Raw genomic sequence first — 23,990 nt, forward strand, 5'->3', positions numbered from 1 at the left:
GAGCCGCAAATCCTGGCAGGATACAGGGGACTATAGTCAGCCTGATCCGTTGGCAGGTCTCGGTGACACAAAGTCAACTCGAGCCGCTCTGGCAGGATTCAGGGGACCGTAGTCAGCCTGATCCGCAATCCTGGCAGGTCTCGGGGACACAAAGTCAGCCGAGCCGCAAATCCTGGCAGGTCTCGGGACACCAAGTCTGCCGAGCCGCAAATCCTGGCACTCACGGTCCGAGCGTCCCCGAAACTCGTGAGGCAATGTCAAGTGCACTGACAGAATTGTAAATAGACTGGATGTCCGTAGACATCGGTCCATCTGAGGGTAATCACCAAAAACGGGTACATGGTGGTTTTAAAATATCACATCGTAGAAAAGTCTGCTAATTAGCTACCTTTCAGTAAATCTGAAAGTAAACTGCTATTTTCTCTGGTAACTTCTTAAACTCTGTCTTTTATATCATTTGGGTAACCGTAACTAAGCAATATATAAATCAAAGTATTTAACAGTATAAAACATGCTCAAAAAAACATGCAATAATACTTATTCAAGATCAAATATGAAATTTAATTATAAAAATTCGTTTAGAAAAAAAAAGTCCACTCACTCCTGGTCCGAGCCCGCTAGACCTCCTGACGATCTCTCCTGCGGGCCTGTTTGGTCCCGGGTGCCTGGGTAAACCATCATGAATGTTTAATTAATAAAACTGCTCGGGATAACTTTTTAAGTAAAACCCTGACCCCCGACTTCTAGAAGTGCGTGCACTAACTTAAAGTCATTTTCCTGCCCACTTAGGTATTTCAGATATTTACAATCGTCTGAAAAGACTCGAGACTTCATTAAGCGATAAACTTCCACTTTGGTCAAGACATAACCCCGTGGGGTCCATGACCTCCAATGACCAATCTGAGAGTTCCTTTAAGTTCCTCACGTTTAAGGAACCATATCCTGCAAGTTTGGTCTGAAACTGACGATCGGATTGACCACGATCGTGAAATCCTAAAATTTCCAAACCCTAGCCCCAGGGTTCGCGATTTCGGAGTATCCGGGACTCCGATTCACAATCTGTTGAATCCTACACGATCCTAAAATTATTTGGAACAATATATCCGAATTTGAGCGCGATCCAACGGTTCGGTAATATTGAACCTGGAAATCGCACAATATGGAAAATTCGTTCGGGGCGCAAACGGAATCCAAATTGAGATCCGCGAAATCCTACGCGCTCGTGACAACATAAGGGTCGCAACAAGACACAGTGCCACTGCACTACCCTCACGCACGCTCTCCAACACGCGCCGGCAGTGATGGGTGTCTAAAGCGATTTCGGCTCGCCGGAAAAACTCAAAACCAAGGCTCCAAACTTCTACCCTAGGTAAAACACCATATTTGGAGCCACTTTTGTTCTTGGACCTACCCCAAGAAGTGGCTGGAAGTGGCCGAAAACAGAGGCTGAAAATCGGCTGAAACTTCAATCTCAAAAATCAGATGGCTACACTACAAATCGATCTAATCCGACCCAACAGGCAGCTAGAACAGCTCGAGAGGTTCAAGATCCATACCTGGGTCGACGAAAATGGTGGCCGGAGGAGGGAGATCGACGGCGTTGAAGTTCCGGTGAGTTCCCGTCGCTTTTCTGCAATTTTCGACCAGCACAGGCCGTGTCGCCGGCGGGGAAGGGTCGGGACAGGTAGGGGACTCGACGGCGGTTCCATCGCCACCGGTCCCGTGGCCGGTGGTGCCCTGAGGCGGCGCCAGCAAGCTCTGGAAGGCGGCGGGTAGTTTCGCGCGAGAGGAGAGAGCTAGCTGGTTTTTATAGATCCAACTTCAAAATATTTACGGTTACGCCACTGAGACTCTTTTGACCATAACTTTCTCGTTACAACTCTGATTTGGGCCCACTACGTGTCTATGAACTCGTTTCACCGTGCTCTACGCAACAGTGCAAGCGGAATTGTCAAATTCTTTCTCGATCAAAAAGTCATCTTTTTCTTAATAAAATATTACGAGGGCAAAATTGTCTTTTCACAAAATAAAATATTCCTTAATTATGAATTTTTGGTTTGGGATATTACAATGGACATGCCACATCATGTGGTATAGAAATGTGGGATAAAAATGTTGTAAGTATAGCATTACTCAAAACAAAATAGGTGAGGGATGAGCAAACCATCGCTGAGTGACTAGATTATGTAATATGCCAGTCCAGCAAAGCCATTTTACACATTCTAGAAAAATATAATAAAAAGATACACAATCCAAATCATATCACATCATTACTTCATATCTTGGTTATCCTTCACAAATTGTATCCAGTATGTGACCCCTATCGACCTCATTGCCCTATGTCCCCGTCTGGTACATTTATCCTTCGGATACCCCGTCACTGAAGTTCTCATGTTCCATGAATAATACATACTTCACAAAAACTCCAAATAATATAGATTGTGTGAAATATTGCACAAATTAGACATGTTTGACTTGAAAATAGAGAGAGGTTTGTAAATAGAATAAACCCGTATTTTCACATTTATCACAAAATAAGAACTTCTAGAACATATTACATAACTCACTCACCATGATAAGTATGAAATATTGCAAGACAAACACACAACTCTTCATCTTGTTTCTTTTTCTTCTTCTTCTCTCTCTCTCTCTCTCTCTCTCTCTCTCTCTCTCTCTCTCTCACACACACACACACACTACTTCATGGTAGAAATTTGTCTTAAAGGATAGGAATGAATGATTGAAGTAAGGAAGCATGATACTTATAGGAGAGGCTATGGATGCACCCAAATAATTTTTATATATACAATATTTTAAACCACCAAAAAATAAGATAGAAAATGGAATAATGTGAATCATCCCCCTTTGGCCAATGAAATCACAACACCACCACCAAAAGGTAGAAATGTAAGGAATAATGTGAGTCATCCACCTTTGGCCAATATTAATATCACAACATCACTTGTTACTAGCATGTAATGTAGCATGGCAATGATGGTCTGATTAAAACCAATTCTAATTCTCTACACATGAATAACAAGTGTCATCTTTCAACTAAAAGATAATCTCATACTAGGCTTAAGATATAACTCTTCACAATAAATATTTAAATAAGAAAAATTCATATTAATAAATAATTAATATGTAGTATGAATAATTATTATATATATATATATTTATAGGTTCTCACATAAACCAACTTGATTTGTCATGAAAATTAAGCACTTTACTATGCTTTAAAAATAGGGAGATTCACTATTATACCCAATATGGGGGCCCAAATTATAAAAATACCCTATATAAAATGGACTTTAGAAACACACCCAAAGCCCATTTACAACATAACAAAAAAGCTTTTAACTTCTTATAAATTACAAAACTGCCATCAATTTCTTAAAACAAGCCCAACCCCAAAATCTCATAAAAATACCCAAAGCACTCAATAGGGCATCAAAGTAATTTAATAATCAATATTAAATTCAATAAGGCTAGCTATTATTTTTTGGGTTTTTTTTGGGTTTGTTTATAGGAATTCAATTGTGTAGGGTTTATTTATAATATTAGTGCTAGAAATGGGTATATCACTAAATATCTCTTAAAAATAATAGGAAATAAAGAAAATGGTTATAGAGATTTAAGTAATTAAGAAACAATATGAAGGGGAGTTTAGTAATGTAAGTACTTATAATGAATAATAAAATAAGCAATAACATTAAATGGATTAAATAAGAAAGAATAAATTATATTAAGTAATTAAATATTTTATCAACAATATAGAATAATAAGTAATTATTTTCTATTTTGAGATAAAATAAGTAATTATCTCCCATTGACTTCTTCATATTTATATGGATTAGTGTTTTTTCCTTCTTCTTAATGTATCGGTTAACAAAAGTCATTCCTTTAATAGCAATAAAATTTATTTGAACTACTATATCTGATGTGATTATTTTTGTGCTATTATTGATCATACAAATGCAAAGGCTTCACCTACTCCCAAAGCGTAAAATCCAAACACCTTCACAGCAGCAATCTCCCTCCCAGCAACAGACCCTTTGCACGGATGCATAATGGCACAACAGACTCTTTGCAGCGTTCTCTTTGACCCGAGTGGAGTTAGGCTTTTTCACCCTTGAGTATAATGCAGGGCAGATTTGGGGCAACTCTAGTTATTTTGGGTTTTTTTTTTTTTTTGGTTGTAAAATTGTTATTAGAACTATTTGAGGTGGATTTGAACGTCTATATATTATTTTGAACTATTTAGGATGGATTTGGATTTCTATTTTTGATGTCGATTTGGATTTTTGGTTAGTACTTACACATGATATTGTTTAATGTTTTGCTTTAATATTTGTTATTGAGTAAGGCAATACCATTTAAAACACCAACCATGCAATACCCTTGTCGACAGCCCATCACAAACCGAATAATTCTATATTTATATTTCCTTCTTTTTCTATTTTGGTACTTGTACTTAGGTTGACATGTTTGAGTACGAATATCTTTAAGTATATATACCTAGAAAGAGACGGAGACAACGCAATGAATATCGAAGAATTGCACAAGTGCAGTAAAAAGGAAATTAAAATTTTGAGTTAATTACAGTTTAAAGCTCTTTTGTTCAATTTTGGTAACAAAAAATGATACGTAATGATTCCAACATGTCGTGTTTATTATATTTGATTTGAGATTTTTCCCAAGAAAATTAGTAGTGGTTTCAAATTAGATTTGTATGGTAAGGATCTACTTTCTAATGTCTTTCATGTTAAAAAAAAAAAAGAAAAAAGAAAAAAGAAAAAAGAAAAAAGAAAAAAAGGTGTCGTGTTTAAAATTTTCCTAATCTTAATTAATGGCATGGAAAGATATTTCAACTCTGGTGTTGGGACTGATGGGAGCCGCCTTCTTTAAGTTTATATATAACTATATCTCTACATATAGAGAAACAGTTTTGATACTTAGAGAGATTGATGAAAAAATGGAAGAGATTCGGAAACATGGAGATCTTGACTTGATGCTTTGAGTCTGCTGAGGAAAACCTCAAAGATTAATATTCCAATTTGAATTCCCAAGCAACTGCATTAATTATAAATTTTGCTTCAACATTATTATATTTTGCCTTGCCTTGTATGTGTAAATAGCCATCAAGAATTTGTAGCGCTTGTTTGTCGGGACATGGATCCTCCACTTTGTTTTGATTGTAATCTCAACTTTGTAGACAATCGATTATTTTTCTGCAATGGATGAACGAGTTATTGGAAACAACTTGTGGACGAATTTTTCTAATTCATAATCCTATTTGAGAGTTTGGAAAATTTCGAAGAAAACCACCACCACTGTATAAGTTCTTTAGCTAGACTATAATACCACAACCTATTTTTTCTGAGAAAAATAATACCAAAACTTAAATACGCAATTTAAATACTAAATCGTATGAACTTGCTAGCACCCCATACAAATATTCCACGTGTTCCATAAGCAATTAATAGAGAAAATGATAAAACGAAGCAATTAATACCACGAACGAAAGGAAAATAAAACGTATGACTATAAAAACTTCAAAATAGAGGATGGTGTATAGAGCTACCACAGAAGACTAAAGCATAGTGAGATTTACATTGTTTTCATCATATTTCTACATGCGGCCGAATTAGCTGGATTAGCCGTATCAATGTGATTAGATTTCGAGACTTGTACCAACGAAATGAACACAACTACCACTGCACGAAATGCTAATTAGTGAGAAGTAGGAAATTAAGACCGTTAATTACTGCTTTACTTATACTTTTTTTTTCTTTTTAAAAGAAGATCAATATGTACTGTATAGTAGTTATTACTTGTTGTACAAAACTAGAGTTTGTTTAATATCGATATTGAGTATGATGGAGGCTTTCTTCTTCTTCCAATTTAATAGCCAAGCACTTGAAGGTGTCTTTCATACAAATTTAGAATGTTACTTATTCATTACATATATACTAGGAAACGAAAATAATGAAAAGAAAAAAAAAAAACAAAGGAAAGTAGGATTAAGCAATATATACCATGAAAGTTTGGGCGTGTGGATCGGTTTATTTGTTAGGATAATTTTCCAAATTCAGCCGCCTAATAATCTCCCTATTGAAATTTAATTTCATACAAAGCAAATCAAATTGTAATTACAAAAAGTTTAAATTAGACAACTTTATAGCAGAAAAAAAAAACATCATAATATTAAGGGAATTCCAATTAGATTATAATTATTGAATTGAACGGTGGACTGAAACTAAAATATAATAATATATGATGAAGAGGAAACTACCCGCACTTGCTCAATTCTTCCAGATTTTGATTAAACGCTCTTCATCTTTTTAAGTTCTCTTTACGCAGAAGGTGATCTTCAGAAATTATATTATATTTATATATATATATATATATATATTTTATATACTAAAGTGCAATCCAACTAAGCATTGTTCCTAAGCACAGTATAATGACATAAATGCCCCTCATTTTACTTTTTTTTGTTTTGTTTTTTCTTCATAACAGTAAATTGACGAAAATACCCTCAACTAAATATCTTCTTCTGTTCCCTTTTTGCCCCTTCCCCTCCGCTGCGAACGTTTCGTTCTCTCAGAGAAGGCGTCCATTTTCAGTCCATTTCGAACCAGCTGGTTGGGGGGCAGCCATGGAAGATCTGCATTCATTGTTAGACATGCGTGGGGGCCTTCGATTTTCGTTTGAGAGGTGCGCTGCAAATCCAGCCGCACTTTTAGTCTTCGTCTCACACATTTGGTCGGGAGATTTCTCATCGTTTCTACAGCCTTCGACTCAGACGTCTTCTATCTTTCTTGCTTGCGAGTTTTTGCATCCTTTGTCTTCAGGTATGCATCCCGTCAACTTTTTAACAGATCTTCTGGTCTTCATTTCATGAATTTGTTTGTTGGCTGGGAGATTTTTCGTCCTTTGTGCGTCGGTGTGAGCCATGTTCTATCTTTAGGGTATTTTTGATTTATTTTTTACGAATTTGGGTTCATTTATTTGGTTAATTTGATTTCAGGTTCTTGGGTAATCCCTAATGCTATATAAGAGGAGCTGAGGTATTTATATTTCACAACATATTGGGTTCTATCAGGAAGGGGATTGAATCTCACAGATTAGCTCAGGTATTTCCATCGTTCTTATTATTAATTTTTTTAATCAATTGTCGATTCAATGACTTTGCTCCCTTGGAGAAATCTTAGAAATGGAAATCATTCCCAATTTCTGTTTTGGTTGCCGATAAAACACTGGAAAGCAAAGACCAAGCGTGCTTTTTAAAATTTTAAAAAAAATTTCCTTTTTTTATCTGCTTTTGGTTGCCATATCCTAAATATGGAGAAAAAAATTAATGATAAAACACAAGGAAAAAAGAAGTGAAGATTAATTAGATTTTGACAAAATAGAAATTGGGAATGATTAACCAGCAACCATACTGATAAAGTGCCATCTTCCCTTCTTTGTGTACTCTCTAAGTTCTGCTCGCGTCAATTTTTTCACCGTATGCTCTGAGACATAGCTATGTGGCTTAAACTTTGGTATATGTATATGAAAAATATAGTTCTTGACTGCGAAGCTTTTTCTGTATATGTCACAGGTTCTTAAATTCTATCCTAAATTCCCTATGTTCAACTAGAAAGAAAGGTTTCCTTTTATCTTCTTGAAATAATTCATGTTTTAAAACCCATTTATCTAGATTGACTCTCCAGGATATGGTGTCTGGGGAAACATATGGTTTACTTTCTCAGTTCGATATGCTTGGTACATAAGTTCTGAAAATTGTATGGCCTGATTGAGCAGGCATGCTGTAGACTTCTTGCTTGAATGTGTATGGTTTGTCCTTTAAAATTACAATTGAACATAATATCCTAGATATTAGGATTGCCGCAGGCTTATGTAGATCACAGTCTGTGCAACGATTCAATCCTGAGTGAGAGAGTGGTTTTGTGATTTTGATTGTTTAGGGTGACTTTTGATTGAGATGTTCGATTGAGTTGTCAGGACAAAGGGAATGTAAATCTAGATCAACACTTACAGAAAATTAAAGTTATATATTGAAGTTTTTGGTTTTTAGAATTAGAGAGGCTGAGAAAACAGAAATCATGCTACAATGTACCTGGAATGAATATTTTTGCTGCCTCCTTTAAGGAACCTAAATCTGTTATGTCTTTGGCCTGTCCAAGTTAGCATATATTAGATAAACTATACATTAGTATTTATCAAGCAGATTAGAAAGTGTCACCTTATAAACAGGGCCAAATCCTCCCTCTCCCAGTTTATTTGCTACATTGAAGTTGTTTGTTGCAGCTAAAACTCTTTTTAAATTGAAGAGTGGTAGTTCTGCATCATTCTTCGCAGCTTCAGCTCTTTCTTTACTTATAGTCTTACTCATACAGCCTTCCGTGCTCCCTGTTTCATTCTTATTATTAGAGCATTGGTTGTTTGGAACAATAGAATATATGTGTGATGCAGAATGCATATTATTAGTTTTCCTAATTCTACTTGGATTAGTTTTCCTATCTCTTATTAGTTAATTTGTTTTCCTAATTCTTAAAGATTCCTTCTTGTTAAAAGGATCTCTTATTAGTTAATTTGCTTTCCTATTTCTTAAAGTTTACTTTTCCTTTTCCTAGATTAAAAAGGGTTTTGCCTCTATAAATAGAGTTGTTTGTAATCTTTTAAGGCAGACTTGATTAATGATAAATTTCCTTACTTTAACCTCTCTGATTCCTTCCCTTTCCCTTCGTCTCTTCGATCTCTAATTCTTCTCCTCGATCCCTTATTTCTTCTCTGTTCTATTGCTCAAGCGTTTACTCTAAACTTACGGGCTGTTTACTCTAAACCTACGGGCTGTTCTACATCAATGTGTTTGTGTGAGTGAGAAACAGAAAAAGAAAGAGAAGGGTGGTAGCACTACACCTTCCATTCCCAAGTATTTCTTCCATATGAAGAATTTGTTGGCTGGGAGATTTTTTGTCAAGAGACTTTCTTTCTTTTAGTGGTTTGATGTTCATTCGACAGTTGAAGGCTCTGAAAGCAAGCTAATATATAGAGTGACGGTATAAATAGATGGATCATGGATCTTGGTGCAATTTTCTCTGTTTTTTTGGGTTATTTTTTATGCTGTTTTGATTCATGGGTTGGTTTTTATGTATTTTGTTTTTAGAAGTTGGACTTTTTGGAATTTGATATTGATATGGGAATTGAAAGCTTCAGTTCAGGATAATGCTTTTCAGTGTGTGTGTTTTTTTAATATGTCAGTCAGAGACTTGAATCTTATCTGCATAATATTTCTCCTCCTTTCTGTTTCTTTTGGATTAAACCTGAAAAAAAAAAAAAAAAAACAAGTGTCCAATGCAATGCAATTGAGACTCTACTTAATGAAATTGTTCTCTGGCTTTTCCTTATCTGAAAAATGCCAATTTTCCATGGAAACAAAGGAAATTAGGATATTATATAGAAACAAAAGAAATTGTTGTGTTATGTATTGCAATACATTTAGTGAAAAAACTTTTTTTTAATAAATGTTTTTTTTTTTCTTTTTCCAATTCATAGTGGAAATAACTTTAAAGTGGGAAAAGATCATCAATTTTTAACAATGAGGATGAGATTTTTTTTAAAAAAAAGGTTGGCTACATATCAAAACACTGTTAAAGATGTAGCACATGTGGCACTAATTACACAAATTGTGTAATGATCTATTGTTGTTAATATTTGCTTTCTTATTTTATTTTTTGTTTTTCTGTTCATGTTTTTTTATACTAATTTTATGTAATATTTACTGATTTGGTGATGTCATGTTAGAGATGTTCAAAGTTTGAGCACTACCTCCAATATTTGAATTCTAATTCTGAATTTTAATTATTCTCTCTTTCTAAGTTTGAACACTACCTCTATTATCTGGAACAAATTGGCAAAACACAAAACACATTTCAATTGAGATAAAATTTGACCATGCAGAGAGCTTCTTTGTCTGAGGTTTGGAGGTGTAAGAGGAGTTGGGGTTGCACTAATTTTTGTTTGTGGTATCATGGAGTCACACAGTCATTTAATGTTATTGATTACATCTGTTTTGCTTGGTTAGGCTATAGAAGCTCTGTTTAATTAGTTTTTGGATATTGTGTTGTTTGAAAATTCTTGTTTCTATAGTTGTGCTATTGTTGGTGTGTGTCCATTTTGCTTCATTAGGCTATAGATGTAATTAAGAAATAATAGTTTAATTCATGAATGTTTTTTCCCTTGCCAACTATTGATCTGTTGGTCAAAGTTTGACTCTGATTTTTGCTTTGGATTTTGATGATGGCTGATATTCTGTTTTCTTCTATCTCTGTTTGTTTTTGTTTTCCAGGATTTTTCTTTTGTTTTAGAAGTGGACTAACAAAGTTCAGGCATCTCATATAAAAACACTGCAAAGAAAAACATATTTGGACAGTTTTGGTTTGGGACTAGAAAATCATAAACTGCAATTCTTTCGATTTTTTCTTGCTTTTTTCTCTTCTTTCTTAATCATGTTTTGTTTTGATGTTTTGTAGGTGTTGTTTTGCTGCTTTAGATAGAGCTGTTTGGTGATTGTTTTTGGTTCCGTTAAGCAAGAGGTTCGTTTCTATGTTGAAATTTCAATTTATTGTTTTCGGTTCTGTGAATAGAGCATGGTAATTAGCTAATGGCATCAATTAACAATTGGTTCGTATAAATTTGAACTAATTGCTATGGTTGTACGCTGTAAATGAAGCCAAGTAATTCTTATGTGGTTTGAACTAATGCCAAGCTGTTTCGTGTATGATCTGTGCTTAAATATATGTTAATATTTTTTACTTTTTCCTTATAGTTTATGGAAGATATGATGTATTTGGAGGGGTTGTTGCTAAGAGTGATAACAACATGATGTTGCTTTTGATTATATATTAATGCCTTTTCATGTGCTGAAGCTTTTTGAAAATTTTTGTTTTTTTGAGGGAGCTTTTTTAACATGAAAAATGAGATGTGGCTGCCTTTGGTTTCATTTGATTGATGTTTTGGGTTGATTTTTAGGCATATATGTTTAGTACAAATTGGAGCTTGATCTTTAGATTGTTAGAAAAGACTTTGAGATGACTCAATTGTTGAATTAGAGTATGAGATTTTGATATCTGTTTAAAGGGGAAAAAGGGAAAACAGAAAAATTGAATTGAAAAATATATAAAAAAATCTTGATTGTTTAGGGTGACTTTTGCATAGGTAACTTTTGATTGTTTAGACCAGTAACTTTTGATCTTATATTCTTTTTTCATATGCATTTAGGATCATTTAAACAGCCATTTTCCCGTGCTTTTACAGTGTTTTTCTTTGCCCAAAACACATTAATTTGGGTAATCTTGAGTGATTTCTTGCCTTGCAGATTTTGCTCAGGCTAAAGTTTTAGTTTTATAAAAAGATTGTGCATGTATAAAAATACGCAAGCTAATTTCTTCTCCATTTTTTCTGTTTTTTCTTCCTTTTTCTTCTCTCTCTCTTTTTTTAAAAACCATGTTTTCTTTTGATATTTTGCAGGTGTTCTTTTGTTGCTTTGGATAGAGCAGTTTGGTTGGTGTTTTCAGCTATGTTAAGCAGGAGGTGAGTTTCTAGGCTGAAATTTCCAATTAATTGTTTTAAGTTTTGTGAATAGAGGATAGGAATTAGCTAATGGTGTCAATTGACAATTGGTTGGGATAAGTGTGTGCTTCTTAATTTTTTCTTCAAGTCCTAAAGAAAGATGGCAACCGTACAAAAATAGACTTCAACAATTTTCAAACGCAAAAAAAAAAAAAAAAAGGATTATATGCCTTATGAGAAGAAGAAACTGAATTTTCGGTTTTTGCGTTTTTTACAGGTGCTGTATAACTGTTTTTTAGACTGTTTGGTAGCTCTTCCCATTGCTGCTAGACAACAGGTCAGTTTTCTATTTGTCTTTTGAAGAAGTCTTGCATATCAACCGTGGCTAATTGTTTTTTGGATATTGTGTCTTTGAAAATTGTTATTTCTATCATTGTGATGTTATTGCTTATATGGTTTGCTTGATTAGGCTATAGAAATTGTATTTAATTCGTTTTCATATGTTTGTTTTGAATTTTTTTATTTATATAGCTGCAATACTGTTGGTGTACGTCCATTTTGCTTGATTAGGCTATAGATGTAATAAAAATATTGTAATTTAACTCATCCATGTTTATTTTTTCCTTTCCAGCCATTGATGTGTTGGTTGGAATTTGTAATTTTTGAATATGATAACCTAAAAGAATTACAAAAACCAGAAAAAGCCTGAGTTAAATTATAATAGATCGATATTGAATGCATTAGTGCCAAGGAAAATGTTGTTGAGTTGTAAACAGTTACTCAAAATCTTCCACCGGTTTCATACTTGGTGCATCTACATTTAGCATCTGTTTTAAATTCTTCACTAAATGGCATCAAAATATTTATTAACCAAAAATAGCTAAATACAATGAATAGTGAAATTTCCACCAATGACCAAAAAGAAAACTTAGATGTTGTAAACTATGCAGTGCTCTCAAAGTGTCGGCTTATTTTACTGGTTTGGATAGAGCTTTTAGGTTCCTGCTTTTGGTTCTGTTAAGCAAGAGGGAAATTTCTTGGTTGAAATTAATTGTTTTCCATTTTGCTTTAGCCAATGGCATCAATTTCCCATTTGCGTTGATCATTTAGGCATATGTACTGTTCTTAATTTTTTAATGATGAATTTTTGGTATGCAAGTTTGATATCAAAGCATCCCCTGTGAATATATACATTAGCTTTTTAGTAAACCCATGTAAATCAGCTACACGGTGCTTGATTATTATGCATCAAAGTTATTCAAATTAAAGAACACATTATTAAAAAGCATGACATTATAATCAGTAATCGTATACTCTTTATTTCAAATGCAGCATCTAATAGTTTTTAAATAGACAGTGTAGCATCTCCATTGCAATACAGTTAGTGAAAGAACTTTTTCTTAATAAATGTTTTTTTCGTTTTCAATTCATTGTGGAAATAACTTTAAAGTGGGAAAAGATCATCAATTTTTAACAATGAGGATGATATTTTTTTATAAAAAGGTTGGCTATACATCAAAACACTGTCAAAGATGTAGCACATGTGGCACTAATGCTCCAGTTGGGGATCACCAGATTGTTCAGAGCCCTGTTTTAGAATCTAGAATGTCTTTATTTTCGCTCTTTTGATTGTTGCTTAATTTTATTTCAAATTGCTCCTCTGCAAATGGTTGGTTGCAAGTCACAATTATGGGCCATTGAACTAATTTCCAGAAACAAATTGACCACATTGGCTTAACTAATTATATAGGGTTTGGTCGATGTTTGGTTTTATCGAATTTGTTTTTTACAGAACATCTGGTATTGGTCTACACTGTCTTGCATGCATATGGATTTTGAAATGAGTTGTGATATGTTTATTTAGTTTTCTCTTTATGGTGTTGGTTACTTTTCAACCAATTAACATGTGATTCTCCTCTCAAAGAAACCAGTCTTCAATTCGTATCGTCATATTTTCATGTTTTCATTTGTTTGTGTAAGAAAAGGAAATGTAACAAAAAGTATAGTTTCTGTTGGTTCTTGATATTCTTCAATACGAAAATCAGTATTGAAACAGATTTATTAATTGAGACTGTCTTATCTCACAAGCAAAACCAAAATTATATTTATTAGCCTAATTTTGTTTTTCTGTCTTTGTATTTTAGATAGCTGTTGTGATCCTGCTTTTGTGTGGCTGTTTTCAAAGTGCTTGATAGCTTCTTTGACTGCAGGTTAGTGTTTCATCCATTTTTCAAAAGACTGCATGCATGGTGGCTGTAGCTTATTGATTGCCAAATATTATGACAACTGAAAATTCTCATTTCTGTGGTTCTGTCAATATCACGGCGCATTTGCTTTGCTTAATTACAGTTTAGGTGTGATTGATAATTTAAAATTTTATAAATGCATGTTTTTTCTCCTTTCCAGTTATCAATCTGTTGCTTGGGGTTTTAAATTTCTGTGCATAATGCATAAAAGGACTAGAGATAGTAAACGAAATCAGATGATGCAAGAAGCTCATAGTTTTGCCATTTCAAATGGTATAGAAATCTCTTATGAAAGTGTTTGTCTTGCCGATGATAAACATAAAACCTGAGAAGAAAATGTGTCAGATTCTGACAATTTACTAATTATTGGTTTGAAGAAGAAAAATGCCCAGGGCAGTTCCAAAATTGCCTCTCCTACTTCCACATCAGAGTTTATGCTCTTTCCTTTTCAATTCATTCATCTCATTAATGTATACATTACATACATAATATTTCATTGTTCACAGCTTATTTCCCCACTCAATTTCTCTATATTAAGTGGTAGTTGATTGCATTGAATTTGGGCAAAGTTTCCTTTCTCATAATTGTCTTCAATTATGATTCAATTTTAAAGAAAATTTATCAACTCTTCTTTTAAAATATAATTTTTCTCAAACGTCTTTTAGAATGCAATTTGGTTTCATTCCTTTGAGCCAATGTGTTTGATTTTAAAGCATTTGCCTTGCATTAATTTTGGTGGTTTACACAAGTGATGTACATATATTTCAATTCTCCCTGATTCTAATATTTTAGTCACTTGAAATTTTTGTTCATACTAAGAAACTTCCCTGTTTTTAGAAGTTGGGGTATGGATATTTGATAACTTCAATAAATATATAAATTTATTTACTCTTTTTTATTAATTATTAAAATTTTCTTTTCTTTTTTTTTTTTCCTTATTTTTTTGGAGCTCCCATATGAACTGACTTTCAATTACATTTCTCAAATTTGAAACATTGTTATTAAATGTTTTAAATGTAATTAACAAAACTATAACCTGTAGCGTCTTATCTCTACCTTTATTCTACTTCTATAACATATAGCTGTTTATACATCATTGCTGCTTCTATAGCTTACTTCTCCACTAGAGTATCTTACTTCTATAACAAACTTGCTCATTAGGTCACTAGATCATCTTATTTCTGTTTATAGGTTATTAGGTATTTTTAGATCATTTAAATTGTGGTTTTTGCAGTTTTTGTTGTTGGCCTTAATTCTATAACAACAGTCCTGATCTCTTGGACCCCTGTAGTCCAAGAGATTTATGGTCACTCACCGTTGGATGTAAATTCAACGGTTCACTCATTTATGACTTGAATCGGGGAATAATCATTTATGTCATATTGCATTTATATATATCATTTTGAACCATTGGATTAATATCTAACGGTGGGTGACCACAATCTCTTGGACTCCTATGGTCCAAGAGATCGGGACTGTCTATAACAATAGCCATTGTCTTTGCTCAAATTTTCTCATTTGCCGAGACTGACACCTACTGTTTACCAAGTTTATACCAACAGAGTCAACATCCCTTGATTTGATTCTATTAAAATTGTCACAATTGTTTTCAGTTTATTTTCAATTGATTCAATAAAATTGACCTTATACTTTTATCCATCAGATTAATAGAATGCTTGATGTATGTAAATTGTTATTTCTCTGATTTACTTTTTAAACTTAATTCTATCATAATAATTAACACTTGCCATTTTCTGATTTTATACCAACAGAGTTAAAACCGCTTGAATGGAGAAGAAGGAACATCAGCCAGCTACGCAACAAATGCAGCAACAGCTAAATGCCCTTGCAAGAAACATCAAAAAAGAAAAATCCATGTCCACCACCCATTAAAATATAGATAGACGCCGGTACAAGTTTTTTAGAACAATATGCAGCTCAAGGCTGCTCATATTTTGATGTTTTAATAGCTGCTTGACATATTAAAATATGCATAATATTTTTACATCTTAAACTTGCCAAACTAAGCATGATGGCACTGTTTAGATCTCAATTTATATATAAATAGGGCCAGTATTTTAACATAATAAGCAACACATATATCATCTTATTACTTTATCCATCTATCTTAATTTATTTTTTTGTAACTTAAACGTGCTAAACTAAGCATGATGTCACTATTTAGATCTCAATATACATATAAACAAAGCCATGTTTCCTACATATTTTTACGGCTTTATACACATTTGATGCAATTTCAAAACCCGTAGAATTGCGCGGGCGCCTTTCCTAGTTGTTTAACTAAAGATTAAGTGATGGGGTGACTAATAGTTTATCCCCTGGGAAGTGATGAAATTATAGTTGTGTTCTACCAACTGTTTCGACCAAGTACTCTGGGAAATGCCTTGAATAAATTGACGGTACTGCCCTTGTTGTACTAACAACAGTAATTTTAGGGTAAGGGTCAGTAACTTCTATGACTGCAAGTGTCCCCTGCACTGAAAACTAAAGGCATAAAACTTACCTTCAAACCCAATGGTATTGGTGCATGTAACGGTGTCGTTCTGACTTGTCCCAAGGGTCAGTAATTGTGCAATCTTGTTTTACCTGAGCATATTCAATGCCTCCTTGTATCTTGTAGAACAAGAAAGCTGGATGGCTCATACTGGCTATGAGTCACCATTAATGTGAGAGGCTGCACATTTAAATGGAACATTGGCATCCCACTGTGGTAGGTCCAACTTGAGGCTCTTAACTGGGTCCCACACACACAATACTGAAGAGGATTGTGAGATGCTTTGGCTGTGAGTAACCCATTTGTGGACCCTACAAGGTGGTGTGATGAATTCTGATGTTGCTTCTTTGGGTTCCAGAAGAAGGGTGTGGTTTGCCAATTTTGGAGGGAACAAGTGTAGAAGTCTGGGGTTAAGATGGCTCTTGGGATTATGAGGCATGGAATTGTTGGGTTTGGAATATTGTTGAAATGATACTGGTCATGGTTTTTGTTATGATGACCGTTGGATTGGGAGATTGCTAACCATGGATGCGATGAAGGGTTGGGATTGCATTGCCTTGGTGCTGTCATCCATGACTTGGACACACCTTGAAAACTCATGTTTGCATTATAGTTGAGTCCTTTTGGATTAAGTTGACAAGCTGTGGTGGAAGATCTGGCCATGACTTGGTCAATCTGCCTTTCTTTGTTACTTGAACCATGCTTCTTCTTCTTCTTCTTCTTCTTCTTCTCACTCACCTTTTCAGCCATCAAGAAGTTTTTCTGTGTGTGTATATTAGAGAGAGAGAGAGAGAGAGAGAGAGAGAGAGAGAGAGAGAGAGGTTTGAGTTCTCAGTTTAGAGCTTACCAGTGAGGTCCTAAAAATAAAGACTAGAAGATGTAACCTCCAAGTTCCCTTCTTTTTTTGCCCCATGAAACGTGACCTACGAGTTCTAAGCATTTTTAAAGGTGAAGAACAAACATTGTATTGGAATTTGGAGGTATAATGCTTTGAATTTCCCCAGTTATTGGAGGCAGCATATACTGTAACAGATGCAGGGTTTGATCCAAAAAAAAAAAAGACTGATCACTTGCAACCTTTTTCCCTTTGGAACTTGAACTTTGACCTTTGCATTTTGTGATAAATAGAATGTGTCCATTCTATTGTCCTTATCATCGATCTCTAATGTTTGTCCTTAAGCAAACAAACAAACACTCATATACATGCTTTTGTTTTTGACGTTAGAATTTAGGGAAACTCAAATATTTCTGTACTCGTTTGTTTCCTCCCTATATCTGTACATAATTGTTTCAACAAAGTTGCTATATTTGTACTCAGCTTTTGGTACAGTGCAACAAAAGTAACATAGATTGAAAAGAAAAGGGAGGTTTGGCTCTCACTGCCGGCGTCAGCCTTCCACCGATGATTCAGAAATAAAAGAATGTGAAACTCTAGCTATAGTACTTACTAAACAATGTGGTACGTATGTTTGAAATAATTAAAATTTGCCACAAGAAATGAGATTTGGCTGGAAACTTTTGGTGGGTACAATAATTGGATTTGTTGGGGCAGCATTTGGGAGCGAGGGAGGTATGGAGGGGGTGGCTCTTTTTGTTCCAATGCTCACCCTGATTATTGGTTTGATCAGAAATCATCAATCGCAATATCAACATGTAACTTGTAAGTACTTTGATCACATGTTTTTATGTTTTCACCGTCTGAACAAGCCTCATACATCTTCACTTTCAACTCAAATATTATTGATTTGATGAAATTCCACCGATTTACAGTTTCAGTCACCCCCCAGACTATCCAATTTTCTAAAACTTTAGATTGGAGTTTCATAGTTGTAAGAATTTCTAGCTTTCTCTGCTTGAATGTTGTGCATTATAGCTTTTATCGACTGTGTTATTAATTTCCTAATGAGTTCTGGACATGTTTAATGAAATTTCCATAATGCATCAGTCAATATTTTCTGTTTTGTTGTTCCAAAACTTATGCCTAAGTTTACATCCCGATAGGTTTAATTTGTTTTTGCCTTAATTATGTGTACCTCAACTAAGGACTTTTTGTTCCTTTTGTCCTGCATCAATCAGATTCCAGTGGCTGTTGGAGCAAGTTATGTGCTGCAGTTAACAATTGCATCCAGTGGACAAGAAGGTGCAAACTGGAGAGTGCACAAGCTTGTTTTATATTGTGCCTGTGGCATAGCAGTAGAATGGTTGGCGGTTTGCTCAGTTTAGGTGGAGGATTCATTATGGGTCCACTGTTTCTGGAGATTGGGATCCTTCCTCAGGTACATTTCATACTTCAACATTTGAGAAGTGATGTAGTTGAGTTTGTTTTTCTTTGGGTGCCTCTTACAATTCTAAAGTATTCATTCTTGTCGCATTCACTTCTTATTAGTTCCATCCCTCAGAGTAAAAGCTAACAAAATATGATGATAATTTTATTAACTTGTTGAGAACTTTTCTGCAGGTGTCAAATGCCACAAGCACCTTTATCATTACATTCTCTTCATCCATGTCTGCTGTAGAATTTTACCTCCTAAAACAATTTCCGATTCCCTATGGTAAATTTCTTAGCCATTCACATTTCTGTTCATAAATTAATCACTACTTGTGCTTAGAAGGCAATTTCTGTTTTTAAATAAATGCTGGCTTCTGTAATTGTAATTGTTCTGCAGCTCTCTACTTTGCTGCTGCGACAATTCTTTCTGCCGTCATAGGGCAGGAAAGGTGATCAAAGCCTTAGGAAGAACATACTTGATCATCTTCATTCTGGCTTTCACAACACTTGGGAGTACAGTTTCCTTAGGTATGTGCCATTTTACCCATGCAAACCCTTTTTTATTTCTTTTCTTCTTTTACTTTTAACCTCATGTTAAGCTCCAGATATGAATTTTCTGCTAACATGTATAGTTTTTGCTTCTAAACAGGTAGAGTTGGCATAGCAAACATGGTTAAGCAAATTGAGCCCAAGGAGTACATTGGGTTTGAGAGAAAGTGCAGTCAAGGATCCTAAGTCCTTAGCTCAGATTATTTGATTTTAGAAAACTATAAGCTTAGAAACTGGTATTAATTAGTCCAATGTTAGTGTCCAATGTTAGAACACTATAAGCTTAGAAACTGGTATAAATTATTCAGTCTAATGTTTTATAGCTTTTTTATAGAAAATTTATAGCCTAATTGTCGAATACAAATCCTTTCTTTCAAATACATTCTGTCCGAATGGAGCAATTTGCACAAAATAGAAATTCATTTAGTCCCTTCCCCTGGTCAAGGGGCGAAACGTTTATTAATTCAGAGTAAAATTGTCCAGTAGTTTTGAGCAATGTTTTGAAAGGCGAGGCGTTAGAGTGAGGCGTTTTATGCCTTATGAGGCGAGGCGTAAGCCTTAAAGCGTTGAAGCGTAAGCCTTTCGGGTATTGAGTTATTATAATTACAAAAATATAAAACAGCTATTTAATGAATTAAATGCCACTTTAGAATATAAATTAACCATCAAAGCATGTTTATTTCAAAATTTCTCTTACTATTGCTCAATTCTTTACTATATATCCTTTTGGTTATATTATCTCTCTAAGTCTAGTGCCTTTCTACCTAGTTCGAATAGATAAAAGAGTAGATTATGGAGGTGGACTGAACTGATGATGGAAGGCGGAAGGCGGTTTCTGTTGATCTGTAGGGAAGGAATAAATGGGTAAATTAGTTTCCTTTGAACAAACGGTGCGTGTCTAATATTAAAACTTAAAATTGAAACGCACAACTTAACTAAAGGGAACCAAAACAACACAGCCAGTGCAAACGACGTCGTCTGGAATCAGATTTTTCAAATAAAGGAAGTCTGTCTTCCTCGCGAGACTTGCGCCTTTTACAGCGCATTTGTGTTTAGCGGCCGCCTCGGACCGCCTCGACTTCAAGGCGTACGCCTTTCATGACATTTGCTAAACTGAGCTGCGCCTGAGGCGAATCACCTCCGCCTCGCTCCGAGGCGCGCCTCAACGCATGCCTAGGCATGCCTTTGAAAACACTGGTTTTGAGTTCCATATATGTTATATAAGAGGTCAAGGGTCCAAGTAATAAATGTGTATGGGTGAGCAGTGAATATATATGGGTGAGAGAAGTAATTAGGGAGGTTCAAAGTTGGTATGGTAGCTAATCAAGTCATACTGTCGTACGTGAATGTCTTAAATCAACCATCACTCAATATCAGTCAACCGACAAAATCTTTCTTCCATTAGCATGCATACACATAGTGAATCTGAAAAATATAAATTAGACTAAATCAAAGGCAATGCCAGCAGAAAGTTTCTTATTTTTGAGATCCTGCTAGACGTTCTGTACATACATCTAGATACATTCTTTTGTATCCAAGTCGTAGTATATATAATATATATGTATTAGTTTATTTTTATTATTTAATGCATGCAAGGAGGGGGGGTTTCTCACACCTACACTACCAAAGTGCCATGGGGTTCAAATCTGAGATCACTAGTCTACAAGTCAAAGCCCTTTTCCACTGGGCTAGACCCTGCTGGCATATATATGTATTAGTTTTGGTTATACTGCATTGAGTTTAGGAGGAAGTTCTGAGAAAATGGCTGGTAAGATTGGAACTCTTGGAGTTGGTTTTCTGGTTTTATTAGCATTATCATCTGCAGCAGTTTCAGCACGTGAAGAAATGTTGGGCTCACAACCTTCAAGCCAGAATATTACTGGGAAAGAGGTTCAATCTCACTTGGGTTATAAGCATGTGTGGCCTGTAAGTCCGATTTTCTATTACCTTTGTTGGGTTTGTTGCCTAAATGCATGTTAGGCTGCTGAGAAAATGTGCCTTGCCCAAGGATGATCTATTTGGAATGTAAAAACTTTTTTTTGTAAATCTTCTACCTCCCTGTTATATATAACTTTTGTTCTCTCTGTTTTACCATTAAACAAACAAACAAAAACTCACATTTTTTTTCAATACATTTTTGTAGGTAAAACTGAATAGCAGGTCTTAAATGGTGCTTCCAAATAGTTCAAACTTTGTAGTGATGATCATATACAGGATATCAGATTTGGCGGGAAAATCGCGGTGGGTACGATGATTGCATTTGTTGGAGCAGCATTTGGGAGTGTGGGAGGTGTTGGTGGGGGTGGCTTTTTCATCCCAATGCTCACCCTCATTATTGGATTTGACCAGAAATCATCAATTGCAGTCTCCAAATGTAAAAACATATATATACTTTCATATATCACAGTTTTAAATTCATCTCATTCTTGTGCTAATTTATCTTGTTCTTTACTGTTCAAACACCTAAATTTTGCTTCTTTGTGGTCAGTCAGGTATGATCACAGGCACAGCAACTGCAACGGTCATGTATAATTTAAGGCAAAGGCATCCTACACTTGACCTGCCCATCATTGACTATGATCTCGCTCTTCTTTTCCAACCTGTGTTGGTTCTTGGGATCAGCATTGGTGTTTCTTTGAATGTGGTTCTTTCTGACTGGATGATCACCATCCTACTATTTATTGTGCTCTTAGGTAACAATTTTCTAAGCTGCAAATCTTATTCCTTTACATCTTTCGAGAACTTCCTTGAGTGGTCGTGATCTGCAGGGGTATCAACTAAGTCGTTCTTCAAGGGTGTTGAGACATGGAAAAGAGAAACTATAACTAAAAAGGCAGGCTTTAAACTATTCTTTGTTCTTCAAGTTGATTGTATATTCTGCACTTCTAATCCATCTAATACTTCACAACTTGTTTCATTATTTTTAGAACATGTTTGATGCTTCAAAACAGTTGCAATCAAATGGTGGGTTGGCCTATAATTTCTTGATGACCTATTGAAACTCTGACATATACATATTGCAAGTCTAATTTGCTCTTGCTAATGAAGATGTTGAAGACAAATATATTCCGGAAGGCCCAAGCAATGGCACTCTAACAGAAACCAAGGAACCTGAACGAACAGCGGTAAAATTTATGAAGCTTAAACTTCTTTTATGTATGGTTCTAAGGACTGAATTAAGCAACCGTCCCAGGTTCCTGTACTAGATAATGTTCGCTGGAAGGAACTTGGAGTAATTGTTGCTGTATGGACCATAATATTGGCATTGCAGATTGTTAAGGTTTTTATCTAGTTTCATATGCATTTTGATGTTCCTTTGAAACTTTACTATTTGGAATTTCCCTTCACTTCCAGTTGATCGAAATCCTACTTGTTGACACAGAATTATGTGACAAAATGTTCACTGACATATTGGTTGGTAGAATTCTCACAGGTACCTCCATGCTCCTTCTATCAAGAAGACAAACTTCCTTGTGGCTACAAATACGGCTCAAGCAAGAATCCCATTATAATGAGAACTTTTTTCTTTTCTTCCTTTCTTCCTGTATCTATCAGATTCCGGTGGCTGTTGGTGTAACTTCATATCAGGCAGTTAAACTGTACAAAGGCCAGAGAGTAATTGCATCCATGGGAGAAGAAACCACAAAGTGGCCATTGTACAAGCTTGTTTCTTATTGTGCCTGTGGCACAGCAGCTGGTATGCTTGGTGGATTGCTTGGCCTCGGTGGAGCGTTTATGTTGGGTCCAATGTTTTTGGAGATGGGAATTCCTCCTCAGGTTCATACTTCAAAATTAACAATTGATGTTTGTTTTTCTTGAGTTTATCCCACAATCTTTGTATTCAATTACATAATGAAGCACACTTCTTTTTTCTTGGAAGTAAAATCAGCTTGAAAAACACATGTTCCATTAGTTACACCATAATGCACATTTTTTTTTCCTAATTTCACTTCCTTAACTCCACCACTTAAAGAGGAGAAGCTATCCATTAGAAACTATTCTCTCCTTAAGTAATTATCTGATACCTTAAGTCCTTATTTGTGATGAGAACTTTCATATAGGTGTCAAGTGCCACGGCCACCTTTGCCATGACATTCTCTTCATCCATGTCTGTTGTAGAATACTACCTCCTAAACCGCTTTCCAGTTCCCTACGGTAACTTTTTTAGCCATTCAAGTTTTCTTTGAATCAATTAGTAACTACACAAATGGATGTTTACAAGAAATTTTATCTATTAAAAGAAATTTGGTTTCTTTCACTGTAATTCTCTTGCAGCTCTCTACTTTGCTGCTGTGACTACTGTTTCTGCAATCACGGGGCAACATGTGGCAGGAAAGGTGATTAAGAAATTAGGAAGAGCATCTTTGATTATCTTCATTCTAGCTTTCACAGTATTTATGAGTTCACTGATGTTAGGTATGTCTCATTCTTACATACATGCACTGTTTCCTTTTGTTCAAAGCCAATATATTTATGTTTAGATGGTGAGCGAATGCTTTTGTTTTCCTCTAAACAGGTGGGATTGGCATAAAAAACATGATTAAAAATATTGAGCATAAAGATTCCTTGGGATTTCAGAACATCTGCACTTGAAGAACCTCGTCTTCTTAAGGGCCTTAACTGGGTTTCTAGAAACTTCACGATGTCGTTATCATTTTATATCCAGTCTTTGAGCCAAAGAATTTGTAAAGCAGCTTTAAGTTTTGGGGTAGAAATATTTATCACAAAGAGAATTAGTGAGATCATTGGAACATTAGTGCATATCAAGCTAACATAACACTGATTGAGATGAAAAGTATGTAAGGATTGGAGACTCACTTTATATAAA

At 34.9% G+C, this 23,990-nt stretch overlaps 2 protein-coding genes and 1 long non-coding RNA gene across 4 annotated transcripts in view; 2 read left to right on the forward strand and 1 right to left on the reverse strand.

Moving 5' to 3' along the window:
* LOC117621044 (protein PLANT CADMIUM RESISTANCE 8) overlaps window positions 1-23,990 on the reverse strand; it is a 94,537-nt gene that overhangs the window by 68,888 nt on the left and 1,659 nt on the right.
* Window positions 6,599-15,949, forward strand: LOC117621244. 2 transcript variants are annotated; one of them, XR_004584901.1, is made up of 6 exons: window positions 6,599-6,857; window positions 7,034-7,139; window positions 11,542-11,604; window positions 11,861-11,920; window positions 13,728-13,793; window positions 15,602-15,949. It is a non-coding gene; the product is annotated as an uncharacterized LOC117621244 (long non-coding RNA). The 2 variants fall into 2 exon arrangements; XR_004584900.1 differs by lacking the exons at window positions 13,728-13,793; window positions 15,602-15,949 and having other exon boundaries at window positions 11,861-13,062.
* LOC117621243 (sulfite exporter TauE/SafE family protein 3-like) lies at window positions 20,808-23,908 on the forward strand. Its single transcript, XM_034351600.1, has 12 exons — window positions 20,808-21,088; window positions 21,377-21,536; window positions 21,655-21,855; window positions 21,931-21,995; window positions 22,090-22,126; window positions 22,211-22,287; window positions 22,356-22,442; window positions 22,545-22,595; window positions 22,718-22,939; window positions 23,224-23,317; window positions 23,438-23,578; window positions 23,679-23,908. Exons 1-12 carry the CDS (start codon window positions 20,924-20,926, stop codon window positions 23,753-23,755), a joined length of 1,377 nt encoding a protein of 458 aa, XP_034207491.1. The 5' UTR covers window positions 20,808-20,923; the 3' UTR covers window positions 23,756-23,908.

Source organism: Prunus dulcis, chromosome 3, assembly GCF_902201215.1.
Source record: "Prunus dulcis chromosome 3, ALMONDv2, whole genome shotgun sequence".
Taxonomy (NCBI): domain Eukaryota; kingdom Viridiplantae; phylum Streptophyta; class Magnoliopsida; order Rosales; family Rosaceae; genus Prunus; species Prunus dulcis.